The sequence below is a fragment of the Procambarus clarkii genome, chromosome 52 (assembly GCF_040958095.1).
Source record: "Procambarus clarkii isolate CNS0578487 chromosome 52, FALCON_Pclarkii_2.0, whole genome shotgun sequence".
NCBI lineage: Eukaryota > Metazoa > Arthropoda > Malacostraca > Decapoda > Cambaridae > Procambarus > Procambarus clarkii.
In genome coordinates, this window is record NC_091201.1 from 34,008,412 (window position 1) to 34,025,039 (window position 16,628).

At 39.7% G+C, this 16,628-nt stretch overlaps 1 protein-coding gene across 6 annotated transcripts in view; it reads right to left on the reverse strand.

The window, feature by feature from the left end:
* Positions 1–16,628, reverse strand: part of gek (serine/threonine-protein kinase gek) — a 494,332-nt gene that overhangs the window by 226,575 nt on the left and 251,129 nt on the right. For all 6 annotated transcript variants that reach the window (XM_069304649.1, XM_069304648.1, XM_069304646.1 and 3 more), the window contains exons 7-13: positions 13,177–13,320; positions 9,355–9,477; positions 8,491–8,699; positions 6,411–6,637; positions 2,677–2,804; positions 731–837; positions 453–594 (exon numbers count right to left, since the gene is read on the reverse strand). In XM_069304649.1, the coding sequence (XP_069160750.1) occupies positions 453–594; positions 731–837; positions 2,677–2,804; positions 6,411–6,637; positions 8,491–8,699; positions 9,355–9,477; positions 13,177–13,320 (1,080 nt within the window). The remainder of the gene's footprint in view (positions 1–452; positions 595–730; positions 838–2,676; positions 2,805–6,410; positions 6,638–8,490; positions 8,700–9,354; positions 9,478–13,176; positions 13,321–16,628) is intronic.

Here is a 16,628-nt window from a genome sequence, read left to right on the forward strand (position 1 = left end):
TGATGCAGATGATTTACTGGTGTATGTTGGTGCTGGTTGTCCATCAAGCAATGTTACATGTAAGATATAGAATGCTGAGTGAATGGATAGAATTTTTTAATATAACGAATGCTCACTTTTTTGTCTCTAGACTGACATGTACTCATGCTATTCAAGTGGGAAACAAGGTAATAAGGATGACATACAGTACTGTATAAAATAAAATACTCTCTATACGTGTATCACATAAACCTCCTATTCCTAATTTATGTGGAAATCACAGGATGCCAGTGAACATACAGTGAACACATACAGGATTTAAATTTAAAGTCCCCAAGTATCAAAAGCTAGGTGGTACCAAATAGCCAAATCTTACTCTCATAATGAGCATGATAATAGGCACTGACAACTGATCAAATTAGGAGTTTTACATTGGTCAGAATAAGAACACAAAATAAAATACCATCACTTACTTCCAATTCACGTCTAAGTTTTTCTGCTCTCCGTAGATCTTGTCTCAAAGTGTCAATTTTTTGCATTGCTGTCTCAAGTTCCTCCTCCTTATCCCGAACTTGTCGGGAAAATTTTTGCTTTTGATTTCTTAATTCTGTTAATCTAAAAAAAAAAAAAAAAGTTCATTTAATTAATTTTAATACAGATAAAAACAAAAACAAAATACATGCTATGCAATATTCTCCAATTTATTGTTATTCATTAATGATAAATTATAGCAATAACTTAAATGACTTACTTATCTGAAACTTCACTGTATTCCGACATTGCCAACTTTCTTTGGGTTAGTGCATCTTGTAATTCTTTTGTTTGTAATGTCAATTTTTCTTGTAGATCTGCAATTTCCTGAAAAACAGTAGCTTAATATTAAAATAAAATTTAGGATATTTAAATACAGTCAGCCCTCATTCTGTGAAAGACAAGTATTCCAGGAAAACCTTGGACAAAGTGATTTTGTACCGAGCGAAGTTAACTGTACATAGGGAAATCTTAAATACCCCAGAAATTCCGAAAGGCCCATTCATTTGTCAATAAAACACTAACCTCAACGTCATTGCTAAATACTCCCACCACTTTCTTGCCATAAATACAGTACCTAAAGTACTGTAAAATGCTTTAGAAATGTCATCCAAAAAGGGAGTAAAATGGCATCCAAAAAGGGAGTAAAATGCAAGATAATTGTAGGATGTCTTGAAGTTAAAGCACAGCACCCGGAAAGACCCCAAACTTTTAAGGCAAGAATGACCCAACAGGGAAGGAGTCAGAATCTACTGAGTAACTATCCAGAAAGAGGCATTTCCTTACATTAAATACTATATTTCCAGGCTGGTTTCCTCGGTAGCTAACATGGGAAAAGAAGGCCCAAGAGAAGAGCTTGGTAAAAAGGTGCATCAGCATCAAATCAAAGACACAAAACATTCAAGTAAAGCACACCACCAAAAATCGAGAGCCCTAAAATTTGCCATGGGTATTAGAAAAGAAGGATACCACTGTAGCAAACTGACACACATTATGAGTAAATAGATAAATGTCACATTGACTTAAACGAGCAACCCGTTGCATGCCCTGTGAAAGCCGATCTTGCAAAAGGGTGCCATTTAGTTTGTAAATACTGGATTGCAGAAATGTGGCGACTGGATAGTATGATGAACTAAGCATCTTACAAGTCTTACTTGTGACTTCTCACAAGTCAAGCCTGGCCTCGGGCCGGGCTTGAGAGTAGGAGAACTCCCAGAACCCCATCAAGCACGTATCAAGCAGGTAAGCATCAATGACTAAAGGACCACTCTTGAAGAAACAAGATTAAGTTAAAATCAATGGAGAAGGCTGAAATGGAGACAATGATAATAACCTTGGCCAATTAACCAGAAACCCTTCTTTTGGTTAAAAGCATAATGCTCACTAATGCAGCTCCCAGAAACCAGGCCCAACAAAAAAGCCACCCTGAAAAAGGAATACTCAAAAGGAGAAACCTAAAAATAAGGAAACTCCAAAACTTTATTAAATAACCAAGTAGGCTCTGGAGCATTCCTAGGGATGGAAAAATGCCCTAGTAACTTAATAGAGAGATAGGGGGGGAAAAGAAACTTCTACTCCCAAAGGCAAGTAAAAGAGAATCCACCAAAGCCGAGTAATACAAGGTAAAAGTTTTGTACTTTTACCTGTCCATCAACATGCCTCATTAATGAAATCCCAATGACTACCCAGAATAAGACTAAAGAACCTAGGAGTTTGGTAACAGTAATTGATAGCCAAGACTCTCTACACAGTGCTCTGATACAATAGTTCCATGTCAAAATGTTTGATACACTACAAAAGCCACGAGGGAATGAAATGCACCTTGTATGGAGCCATGACTACCAATATGTACCATGTGTGGTCGCCTCACACACACGGTGCATATCAAATTTCCACCCACAATGTGTGTGCAGAATGAGAGTTGTATCATAATAATACATACAAAGGTTGAGAAAGATAAGGTTGTATAACATAAGATTGAGTGAATAAAATGTTGCAGCAAATTGATTTCTGTGAAATATTGTATACTGCTAAAACCCGTTATCGAATAACACTAGTCAAGAAAAACAAAAAAATATATATATAAATATCTAAGGCACAAAAATTCCTTGAATATTAACTGAATAATGCAAAACAAGGTATGATTATAACAATTGTTTAACTTACTCTATTTGCATTCTCCTTGTCCTGCATTGCTGCCTTCATCTGGCGGTCCATTTCCTTAAGCTTTACCTCTGCTTCACTCATTCCATCTGTTGCTCGTCTCTTTAAGCTAGACACTTCATAAGATAATTCTGTCAAAAACAAAGGCAATTCATAAACAAGTTAATTTTAATTTCAAAATTATACAAATTAAAATATTATTTACATTAGTTAGCACCACATAACGAAGTGATGGAACCGTAAGAGATCAGAATTCTGGATATAATGGGAGGAACATTATCTAGTTCATTGGTGCAGATAACTTATCCATCAGAACAGGCCAGCCAGGTTCTAGCAGATTTGTAATAAGATACCGCCTATACACAAAATTGAACAATAAAAAACCAGCGTTGAATGTAATGAAATGCCATTTTCTGGGTGAAACCCGGAGACTTCCCAGAGCTATCTAGGTTGATTTGGAGTATTAGCTTCGGGCATCAATGTACGTGGAGTTCTAGCCTTACCGGGGACCTCGCGCCAGAACCTGGCCCCCTCAGAGAGGCGTCAGGAGCAATGGCTTATAGACACACCCTATATATAATTTAGAAGTACTCAGTGTCTGCCATTAACCGGGTCGGGCACCCAGAAAGATAGGCACACCAAAATATCCCCCATTCTGGTTAAGAATTGCTACCAAAACTGAACGAGTGGATAGAACTCCCCATGAAGAAAAACGAGCAAGACATCATTTCGTTACCAATGCGCCATCGTCTGAGCAACCCACCCCTCCCCGGGAGGGAGAAGGGAGAGCCCCAGACCCTCCACCGGCGACCCAAGTCGGAGGGAGGGAGGTATGCCAGGGAGCCTCTGGGTCTCACCCAGAAAATGCCGTTTCATTACATTCAACACTGGATTTCTGGGGGGAGCCCCTTCGGCTCCCCAGGGCTAACTACCCAAAGACAAGGATAAAAGTGGGACAAACCTGGGAGGCGGAAACCCAAAAGCAAAACAACTGGCAACACCAAATGACCCCGCAGACGACCCAAGAAACCCGAACCCCAGAACAGGGACGAAGGGAACCCAGCCAACGCAAAACACGTCCAGGGTCACAGAGGCCGCAGCACACACAAACAAGGGGACACAGGTAGAAACTTAGTACCCAGATGAGCCACAGAGACATTAGAAAGAATTTTTTCAGTGTCAGTAGTTAATAAATGGAATGCATTAGGCAGTGATGTGGTGGAGGCTGACTCCATACACAGTTTCAAATGTAGATATGATAGAGCCCAGTAGGCTCAGGAATCTGTACACCAGTTGATTGACAGTTGAGAGGCGGGACCAAAGAGACAAAGCTCAACCCCCGCAAGCACAATTAGGTGAGTACAATTAGGTGAGTACACAGGCAATGGCAAGCAGCCACAACCGGACACAAGAAGATACACCCCTGGCCAAACCAAACAAGCAACAACAATCCCAGGGACCCCTCTGGAAAACAAACTTGAACCTAAGGAGCCACAAGAAACCGAGGGGAAAGAAGAGCGTCTCCAGGCCAAGACCAGGACGGCTCAGGCACCGCCTGAGCCGGCCAGAGGTAAAAACGCCTGAGACAGCTTGTGAAATGGTGCAGAAGAAACATCAAAACCAGAAGCAAGCTATAGCAGCTCCGCCAGCGCCGCACGAGGCACATCGAAGCACCCAGGTGGGACTCTCAACAAAACCACCTGACCACCAAACAGATACCTTGAGGTGCTTCCGGGGCTTAGTGTCCCCGCGGCCCGGTCGTCGACCAGGCCTCCTGGTTGCTGGATCCAGGCCTGATTGCAGATGGTGACAGACTAAAGTCAAAAAGAACCAAACGCAAAGACTTGAAGAGAATACCGAACCAGCCACGTAATGGACTGGACCGAGCATCGGAAAGTGGACACCGAGCAAGCAGTGCCTGAACCAAGACTGTCAGGGAACCAGATGGAACCTCCACTAGGTCACCAGGAATCCAAACCAGGCGAGTGGAGAGAGAACCAAATCCCTGGCAAGAAGAACCCCCCCCCCCCCCCCCCCCCCCCGAGGACCGCTGAAGAACCAACAAGGCCGACATGGCCGACAACTAGAAGCTGCTGCTAGCAGAAACTGCCCAAATGCATACTCCGCAAACAGCTAGGATAACTGGCAACAAAAAAAAAAAAACGATGAGCAAGAGCCCAGGCAGAAGCCAACAAGGAAATGAGCACCACTAGCCGACAAGTGAAACATGAATCAAAATTTTGCGAAACTGCATCCGGCAGAAATGACGGAAACAGCTCCAGCAGTGCAGACGACACATGCACCGCCGATGTATGGAGAAGGAGAACACCAGAGGACATGTACTGCACTAAAATACAAAGATGCAGTACGTAATATAAATACAAATAAAAATCCGCAGCCAGGAATGCAAAGCATGGCTCCACTCGTCCTAATGACAATGAACCATAGGGGGCAGGAATAGATAATATGAGAACCACCTCTTTCGGCATAAGGACCGTCATCTTATGCCGAATACTGTTGCCTCTTATCATGCGGCGTTGGCATAGCTGCTGCAGCTTGCTTTCGTTATTGATGTTACTTCTGCACCGTTTCGCAAGCTGTCTCGGGCATTGTTTCACCTCCGGCCTGCTCGTGCGCTGCCTGAGCCATCCTGGTCTTCGGACAGAGTGCTTTCTTATTTGTCTTCTCGGTTTGTTGTGGCCCCTTCAGTTCAGGATTGTTTTCTAAGGCTCTTTTTCTTGTTGGCATTGGCCTCTGGGGGTAGGGTTGAGGAGCTTCATGCTTTCCTCCGGCGCAGGGGTTTCTGCTCTTTTGGTCGAGGAGATGAGTTCGTTTGTTTACAGACGTCTCCTCCTTTTCTGGCAAAGAATGAGACTGCTGTTTTCCGGAGGGATCCTTGGGTTATTGATGCTTGGTTGGTCAGGCCGGGGGTGCATCATGTGTTGTGTCCAGTTGCGGCTCTCCGCCGGTTTTTGCACGCCACGGCCTCTGTGACCGGGGACATGCTTTGGGTTGATCCAGTTTCCCTTCTTCCCTGTTCTAGGGTTTGGGTCTCTCGGGTCGTCCGCAGGGTTATTCGGTCTAGCCAGCTTGTGGTCTATCCCCGTGCCCATGACGTTCGTAAGTTTGCTGTGTTGGCTGCCATCTCCTGATAACACATCCTGAGCTGACAATCGAGCACGGGGTTTCTGGCGGTCGCACAGGATTTATTTAGAGGACTCCATGGGCTTGAGTCCATAAGAGGCAGACTGCTTCACCCAGTAAATAATAAGGAGGTCTAAACTGTAATTTTCAATGTTGGGAAACTGCATCTATTATTTATTATATCTTACCCTGTCAGATCATACGTGAACTCTTTAATAAGAGGACCACTACAAAATTATTCTCTATACTTTTACTGTATTATTATACAACTATATTATTATGTTGTTGAATATGACCGAAAGGGTAAGATTAATGATTCTAACACGAATCTTCTTAATAGTTCTTACGTTTTTCTTCAAGAAATATTGAGAAGTAAAGTTGTTTACTTTAAAAATAGAGAGAAGATTCGTGTTAGAATCATTAATCTTACCCTTTCGGTCATATTCAACAACATATGTTTACAAAAAGACTGCTACCAAAATATACTAATCTATATTAATACTAGACTTTTATATACGAATATTACTATACTGTACTTTGATTACAATTGCTTTATAAAAAAATACCACATTAAGAACACAAAGCTTACAAACCTTGATTTTGCTTGTTGAGAACCTGCACCTGGTCTACTAATTTTTTTAATTCTTCAGAAGTTGAACCTGTACTTCCATCTATTCTATCTGTTAACTTCACTAATTCTCTGTTTTCCGACTCAAGACATTTAATACGTCTCTCGTAGGATATCACATCTGACGGGGGCCCAACATGCACTGATGCGGTGAGTGACACGGTCATTAAACATCCCTTGTCACCGATTTGGCTGAAAATAAAATAATAAAATGCTAACAAATTTTGATACAGGAAAACTTACTACCAAACGGAATAACTCATTTCACAATTTGCAGTATCAACATACTGTATATACCATTACTCAAAACTAAATTTTCAAACAATTTTACAAGTTAAATCATTTTAAACTATTTCAGCTATAAATAATCAAAACATAGTGTTGCCATACTCTTAAATATACTGAAGTCATGATGATGATGTACACTTCCTTAGTACTTCCACACTCATCAAACATGCTCACTCAATCATTCAACTTCAAATATGTACTTCCTCGAGTGTAAACTTAATGGTCTTCATGAATGTACACAAAACCAAAGCATTCTTAAGTCCAAATTCCTTTACATCCCCCATGTAAATATGTAATTATGTCTCTCCCTTCATATGTTAACCACCAGATGAACAAAACCACAATGGCCGTGACGAGGATTCGAACCTACGTCCGGGAGCATCCCAGACGCTGCCTTTATCGACTGAACTACGACATGATCAAAAAAAAGAGTTGAAACCGAAGTTCTACTGAACTTATTGGATCCTGCAGCCTCTCTGAGGCACAAACCTCGGTGTGTAATGAAGTAAGGGCGAAGAGGGAGAATGGCTTATTGACATAGCTCGAGTGCATGGGAGAGTTGTGTAAAACCCTGGTTTGGGCCTCGGAGAGGCTGCAGGATCCAGTAAGTTTAGTAGAACTTCGGTTTCAACTCTCTTTGACCATGTCATAGCTCAGCCAATTAAGGCAGCATCTGGGATACTCTCGGACGTAGGTTCGAATCCTCGTCACGGCCCTTGTGGATCTGTTCATTTGATTCATCACGCCATTGTGATTTCTGTGTGTAATGTTAACCTCCACCTTATATTTTTGCTACACAATAATAAATGAAGCTAATAACCTAACAATACAATGCAACTAAAATACCTTGCTACAACTTTCTAGATATTCAATATAATAATGATCATTCATGCTCTAACAATTCTTTACTAGAAATTCAGTCATTCAAATCTTGCCCCAACAACTACTGCATAATATAATACATTCATCAACTACAATATATTACTAGGTCGATGATTATTTTTATATTAATAGGTGGTCAGCATTATAATGAAAGCAGTAAATAAACCCATGATTTATAATGTTTCCCTTTTAGTTGTATTAATTATTTCACAAAATAATAAAACTTAAATAACACACTAAATTGTACTAATAAGCTAAGACCATACTTCCACCTATACCCTTTCTACTCCACAAAATTACTATAGTGCCATAGTGCTTCAATGAAGGTGAAGGAAAAGCCCAATTTATGCTTAAGCGCATTCAAAACCAAAATTTTGGATTTAACCTCCATCCTTTCTCAAGGTACAACATCATTGATATTGTATACGTACCTTGATGTAATCATTTCTTATTTTATCAGATGTTATGTATGATGTGTACATTTTAATTACTGTTTCCTATTTCCATGGGCTGTTAATTAGAGGGCTTTGGGCAAAGCCTCATCAGCTGACAAAGCATATTAAAAACTAAATATCAGGAACTTTAAGTGTAATAGTAAAATTAAAAAATTTTGCTAAAAAATTAAAAGGATACCAATTTTTATTAGATTTGTCTAAAACAATTATGAATTACATATACAGTATATACTGTATTTTACATTTAATACACAAATTATATTTACGAATTAAAGGAAAGACAAGCGTTTACCCTACATCAGTATTAACACTATGTACCTGTGAAGAGAGAAATGTTTGACTGAATTAACAATTAAAGTTTGATAAAATCTAAATGATTAAAACAGTTTGATAAAAACTTTCTTATACACTCATGCTTACCTTCCCTGAGTAAATGAAAAGCCCACAAAAGGTAAATGTAGAGCACTGAAGGCAGCATTTGCAGGTGGAGGGCAGGCATCCTGGCTGCGTGCTTCTGAATCGTCAACATCAAAATTACTTGTATCGGTTGGACTGGAAACTTCGGGAATATATGGAGCCGTGCTGTCTCTTAGCGTCTCCCAATCTACACCAGCAAACCATGGATGATTCTACCAAAGTTAAGATATCCATGAGCTTAATCAAATCACACTTTAAATTTGGTATGTAATAAATATCTGATTAACAGGTGCCACTTATTAGCTTGTACACAAATTTCCCTCCATTTAATATATTTAATAAATACTACTGTTTGCTGAAAAAATGTAATACTGTATCTTTATGTAAACTTGGCATTCTCCCTTAACTTAACCCCTCAATGCCATAGGCACACTGTCTGAATATCAGAGGTCCACAGCTGTTCAATGCTCTCCCAGCAAGCATTAGAAATATTGCTGGAACAAAGATGAACTTCTTTAAGAACAAATTAGACAAGTTCTTGCAAGAAGCACTGGATCAACCAAGCTGTAGTGGATATGTGGGCCTGTGGGCAGCTGCAAGCAACAGCCTGTTGGACCAAATTATCACAAGTCAAGCCTGGCCTCAGGTCGGGCTCAGGGAGTAGACCTCCCAAGACCCTCTCCAGGCAAACTTCCTATACTGTATGACCTACAGGGACTGTGTTTAAAGACACCAAGTGTATTTCTAGACATAGTACTATAATTTACTTTTATATCAATGTTTCTATAATAGATACAATACCTATCAAATATATACAGAAATTAATAATGAAATATACTGTAGTATTAAATTATAACACTTACTTACCTTAAAGTCACTAATGCCATTTTTGCCTAATCTGTATTCTGACGCACATATAAGTTGTCTCATAAGTTCTTTCGCTTCTTCGCTTACATCATAGCCTAGGTCAGTTGGAAAATCAAAACAATTCTGGAAATAATTCAAAGTCTTCAATTAATAATTAAAGATCAACAGTAATTAGCTAACTAAATTTTGTATGCTGGAAAAAAATATTCATTACAGGTGCACCTCACTCAAACTACAGTAATTGGAACAAACTGTTACAGGTGCACCTCACTCAAACTACAGTAATTGGAACAAACTGTTACAGGTGCACCTCACTCACACTACAGTAATTGGAACAAACTGTTACCGGTGCACCTCATTCACACTACAGTAATTGGAACAAACTGTCCCATTCTACCAATGATTACAGTCCACCAAATCTTTTGCCAAGATTTGCTATTAAAAAAAAGTGATCCTTGGTAGACTGAAAAGAATTGGCTAATGGACAACATCTTAATGAGCCAGCATATGCTTTTTGCTTCAAGCTGTCTTGATAGACCAGTCCAACTTGGCTGAAAAAATACTCGTATTTCTTTTTTTTATCTCTTTTTTAAGCGGGATAATAATCTGTAGTTACTATTCCTCTTTCCTAAACAGTGACAGTTTCGGCGACTTCTGTGGTGGTTATATTCTACTGTAACTAGTGTGGTGACTGTGGGACACTACATCTTGGTACTCAATAATTTTATCCATTTTTCTTGGGTTATTTCATTATCTGTGAGTCAAAAATATGTCTACTGTACCAGGAAGGGAAAGAAGAGTAATCTATCATGGAAGAAAAACTGCAAATAACTGAGAAAAGTGAGCAAGCCTGATAAGTGCCAAATGAGAAAGAGGACTGGTTGCAACCGCTCACTATTAAATATGTTCAAGATTTCAAGGTACTGTATAGATAGTTTGACAAGACTGCTTATAACTTTGTTTGCAGTCTAGTGTGCATGCAGTGATGATGGGATATTTTGTTTCATTTTCTTTTTTGTACTGCATACAATACTATTGCATTGTATACCTAAATACTACTATAAAAATTAACAAGAATGTTGAAGTTCATTTCATCCAAATGTACCCTTTAACATGTGCCAGACCCAATAAAACTATAAAATGAACTTCGTAATAAATTTTTCAACTTCCTTCCCAAGTGAAAAAGAACATATGAAATGCAGTGAAGACGAGCTTCACTGATTAAACCCCTTCGACCATATTCAAACAACATACAGTACCACATTCGACCATAACACATTTTATCAATATACCTGTATGCACAAAGATGTGTTCTACCCTTTGCAATCGGACAAAAAAAATTATTGCCAATAGTGATAAATGGCAAAACTTACTGAGAGGACCAGAATCTTAAAGAAAAAAAAAATCTGGTCTCTCACTTCATTCAAGTAAGGTGTCACTATTATATTTCTTTGTTCTAGCGTGCCGAACATTTCTTGTTCTAGCGTGCCGAACATTTCTTGTTCTAGCGTGCCGAACATTTCTTGTTCTAGCGTGCCGAACATTTCTTGTTCTAGCGTGCCGAACATTTCTTGTTCTAGCGTGCCGAACATTTCTTGTTCTAGCGTGCCGAACATTTCTTGTTCTAGCGTGCCGAACATTTCTTGTTCTAGCGTGCCGAACATTTCTTGTTCTAGCGTGCCGAACATTTCTTGTTCTAGCGTGCCGAACATTTCTTGTTCTAGCGTGCCGAACATTTCTTGTTCTAGCGTGCCGAACATTTCTTGTTCTAGCGTGCCGAACATTTCTTGTTCTAGCGTGCCGAACATTTCTTGTTCTAGCGTGCCGAACATTTCTTGTTCTAGCGTGCCGAACATTTCTTGTTCTAGCGTGCCGAACATTTCTTGTTCTAGCGTGCCGAACATTTCTTGTTCTAGCGTGCCGAACATTTCTTGTTCTAGCGTGCCGAACATTTCTTGTTCTAGCGTGCCGAACATTTCTTGTTCTAGCGTGCCGAACATTTCTTGTTCTAGCGTGCCGAACATTTCTTGTTCTAGCGTGCCGAACATTTCTTGTTCTAGCGTGCCGAACATTTCTTGTTCTAGCGTGCCGAACATTTCTTGTTCTAGCGTGCCGAACATTTCTTGTTCTAGCGTGCCGAACATTTCTTGTTCTAGCGTGCCGAACATTTCTTGTTCTAGCGTGCCGAACATTTCTTGTTCTAGCGTGCCGAACATTTCTTGTTCTAGCGTGCCGAACATTTCTTGTTCTAGCGTGCCGAACATTTCTTGTTCTAGCGTGCCGAACATTTCTTGTTCTAGCGTGCCGAACATTTCTTGTTCTAGCGTGCCGAACATTTCTTGTTCTAGCGTGCCGAACATTTCTTGTTCTAGCGTGCCGAACATTTCTTGTTCTAGCGTGCCGAACATTTCTTGTTCTAGCGTGCCGAACATTTCTTGTTCTAGCGTGCCGAACATTTCTTGTTCTAGCGTGCCGAACATTTCTTGTTCTAGCGTGCCGAACATTTCTTGTTCTAGCGTGCCGAACATTTCTTGTTCTAGCGTGCCGAACATTTCTTGTTCTAGCGTGCCGAACATTTCTTGTTCTAGCGTGCCGAACATTTCTTGTTCTAGCGTGCCGAACATTTCTTGTTCTAGCGTGCCGAACATTTCTTGTTCTAGCGTGCCGAACATTTCTTGTTCTAGCGTGCCGAACATTTCTTGTTCTAGCGTGCCGAACATTTCTTGTTCTAGCGTGCCGAACATTTCTTGTTCTAGCGTGCCGAACATTTCTTGTTCTAGCGTGACGAACATTTCTTGTTCTAGCGTGACGAACATTTCTTGTTCTAGCGTGACGAACATTTCTTGTTCTAGCGTGACGAACATTTCTTGTTCTAGCGTGACGAACATTTCTTGTTCTAGCGTGACGAACATTTCTTGTTCTAGCGTGACGAACATTTCTTGTTCTAGCGTGACGAACATTTCTTGTTCTAGCGTGCCGAACATTTCTTGTTCTAGCGTGCCGAACATTTCTTGTTCTAGCGTGCCGAACATTTCTTGTTCTAGCGTGCCGAACATTTCTTGTTCTAGCGTGCCGAACATTTCTTGTTCTAGCGTGCAGAACATTTCTTGTTCTAGCGTGCAGAACATTTCTTGTTCTAGCGTGCAGAACATTTCTTGTTCTAGCGTGCAGAACATTTCTTGTTCTAGCGTGCAGAACATTTCTTGTTCTAGCGTGCAGAACATTTCTTGTTCTAGCATGCAGAACATTACTTTCCGCAGTACACTTACACACACATATTGGGACTCCTTCACCTTCACTCAAGCACTACATCATTGAACTAAGTTCCTCCACTGTATTTTTAATAAGGCACAGCAAATGAAATAAACCCGAACAAAGACAAATGGAGACACACTAAATGCCAAACGAATAACGAACTAAATAAATGAATAACAAACTGAAAATAATTAACTAAAAATAATAACGAACTGAAAATAATTACGAACTGAAAATAATGACATTAAAAATAACAACAAACTGAAAATAATAACAAACTGAAAATAATGACAAACTGAAAGAGTTCTTCATATTACCTGTAATAAATATTTCAAAGAATGGTGATGACCATGATGAAATAAAGAAGCTATAATGAAATATACATACATTAAACACAAGCCCAAAGTGGGAACAATGAAAGTATAACAAATACAAAATAAGCAAGCGTCCCATGTAAATTTATTACAAATACACATGGTGAATGTGATTAATGATTAGATTTCATGTTGGAAACAATAAATATGGGTAATTTTTCTCCTTTTTACATCACAATATAATAAAACTGACCTTATGATTCATTATTTTTCCATACGTTTCCACCAACGACTCTGCATAGAAGGGAGTTTCTCCAAACAGCATTTCGTACATACACACCCCCAGCGACCACCAATCACACTCCCGGCCATACCGCCCCTGACCATCTTCCATAGCCTGAGGTGGCAGACAAGACAGTGACCAGTATGCTTGGCTGTACATGACCAAATAAGTAGTTTAAGTAGAAGGCAAACCTCCATTTGAGAAATATGCTTCCAAAGATTGTCAGTATAAAAAAAACTAAAAATACAATACACTTTAAATGAAGTGTGATTTTAACCTGATAAAAAAAACTTACTCCTTTGTCAATACCTTTGCAGATAAAAAGCATATTGCAATGATGATGATAAAGTACACAGCAGTGAAGTTGCCATTCTGTGAATCAAATACTGTATGTACTTTCAAAATGAAGTGTGACACTAAGCTTAACCTTATTTATAATCAATTTCCAAAAAACTTGGACAGGTAGTATTAGTTACAACTAAAATTAGAATGTTAATTTTAACCATTCTCTAGCCAGTGGAATAGGTAGAGTAAAATGCATTATCATGCCTGCCACAGTGTGGGGGAAGAGACAGGTTTTGGTGTCTTGTAACATTTACATATTATTTTACACTTCCTTATCACAGTATCTAAGGGACGTGTGTTTTCTTGAGAAGGGGGGGATAACCCTCTTAATACTGCTATTAATCGGCATTCAACGTAATTGATTCTGTAAGATTTAATTGTAAATATCTATTTCACAAAACCACAAAAGACCAGAGTCAAATTTTAGAGCCTAGTTGGGTTTATAGTGCGCTATTTCACAATATTAGATTCTTGATTATGACTTCCCATTAACACTCTCGCATTCTAATGATGCCATGTCATTGACTTGCAAATCTTCTATGAAGATGAATGTTACATCACAATATGACACTGACAATTCAAATCACACACCTTATGAGAGGGTGGAGCTCGACAAGCCTTATGGAGAGTGGACCCCACACACTAGCAATGTGTGGAATTACAAACCATGTCATCTCCATTTTCTCATGTTTTTTTTTATTTTTGTTAATATATTTGGGAATTTTAGCATAAGAAAATGCAAACAAAGTCATTTATAAAGAACAGTACAGTTCTGTAGTACAGTGGCACCTCGACATACGATTGCCCCTACTTACGATAATTTCGAGTTACGATGTAAATTTCATCGAAAAATGCGACTCGACATCCGATGGTGTCGTCGATTTCCAATATTTGTTGGTACACGTTCGGGTCGACCGAGCGCGTGGTTCCCAGTCACGCGGCCGACCTGCCTCAGTTTACTACAGCTGCCCGCTTAGTGACGATTTCGCCTATAAGAAATTCCGCTTCTGTGATGATTTTTTGCATTTTGAACATTAAAGTAATTATTATATATCACGCCATGAGTCCCAGGAAAGTCAGTGGTAAGGCTCAACATATGAAAACCCATGTAAGGATGACCATAGAGCAGAAACAAGAGTACAGAATGTCTCTTCCTCAACAATTATGTGTGTGTGTGTCAGAGTAGTTAATAAATGGAATGCACTAGGAAGTGATGTGGTGGAGGCTGACACCATACACAGTTTCAAATGTAGATATGATAGAACCCAGTAGGCTCAGAAATCTGTACACCAGTTGATTGACAGTTGAGAGGCGGGACCAAAGAGCCAAAGCTCAACCCCCGCAAGCACAATTAGGTGAGTACACACACACACACACACACACACACACACACACACACACACACACACACACACACACACACACACACACAAATTTCAAAATACAAAAGGTGACACCCCTAGGGTCAACACTTGCATCAGAGGAGCTCCAGCATATTTCAACAATCCTAAGTATTGTAGTACAGGTTGATGATAGTGAGTGGTGTCCCAGAGAACATAAAGCTAAAGTGCTTTTGAAAAATAGGTGAGATAACAGGAATGTGCTAAGGGAAGTGAAAAATCGGATGAGAAAAAGTTGCCCTAGTGTTTCCAGTGCAGAGAAGAACATTCAAGATGGCCACCGGCAAGAGGAAAAACAAAACAGAGCTTGAATTTGTGGGATTCAATGAAGAAAGCATTGATAAAAGCAGTCTACACAACAAGTTGGTAAAATTAGATACTATAGTGAACTCTCATGTAGAAACAATAAGTAAATTGAAAGAAAGTAATGACCATTTGAAAAGCAAAGTTTTGTCTTGAGGGTTTAGTGAGAGACTTGAGCAAGGATAAGAATCAATTGGAAACAAATTGCAAAGCCATAAAAGACAAAAAAAAACTGAAGAAGAAGAAGAACTGAAGAAAAAAAACAGATGGAAGAAGTTAAACAGGGAATAGAACAGTGCAAGAAGGATATGCAACTCACCTATGCACAAGTGGCCAAGGAGAAGGAAAAAATTGAAGAAGCAGTAAAGGAAGCCAAACACTGCAGCAACCAAAGTAAAACAAACATTAGGCTGGAAGTGAGAAAGGAATTGGCATCTAATCCGAAGTTGGTGCAAAACACAGTTGATCGGACTAAGACCCTGATAATTTTTGGTTGCAAAGAAAAGGAGATAACATCTAGATCAGAAAGAGCTGTAGAAGAAGCGAAAGTAGTAGATAAAATTGTTGGCCTCGTGGAAGGTCTTACAACCATAGAGAACGTGTGCGACAACAGGAGAATAGGCAGATACGTAAAAAGGGAAGATCGACCTTTCAGGATAACCCTAAACTGTGCCAAACAGATGGAAGAAGTACTAAGGAATGCTAGAAAATTACAAAGTGACGAGGATGGGAAAGTGTGGTCATTAAGACGAGATCTTTCAAAAGAAGACAGAGAAGCTGAAACTGAACCTTGCCGAGGGAAAACGTTTAAAAGAGAGCAGGAATGAAGAAGAAATCAATTCTTTTTTCTACAAAGTGATAGGGGTAGGCAGACCAGTGAAATGGTACATAAAGGCAAACCAACAAAATCGTTAGAGGGGGAGTGAAGAATAAGGAGAGGGGGAACAAGTTCCTGAAGATTGCATACACCAACATAGATGGAGTGAGATCGAAGATACTGGAGTTAAGTGATGTAATACGGCTGCAGACACCAGACATTGTTGCACTCACGGAGACAAAACGTGAAGATGTTATTTTAAATGAGGTCATATTCCCAAGGGGCTATGGGTTTCTGTCCCGTCTCAATTTGGAGACGGGACAGAAAAATTAGGAAAGGCGGTGGCGTTGCTGTGCTGGTGAAAGAACACCTAAAGGTGAACGAAATAATGACTGCCAATCCACAAGAAGTTGACATAAGAGCACTAGAGATCTGCCATGAGGATGATAATCTAATGATCATAAATGCATATAGTCCACCGTCAAGCAGCACATGGTCAAAGGAGGAGCTAGATAGGAAACGCGAAGGTTAAACAACAATAATGAGAGAGATTATAG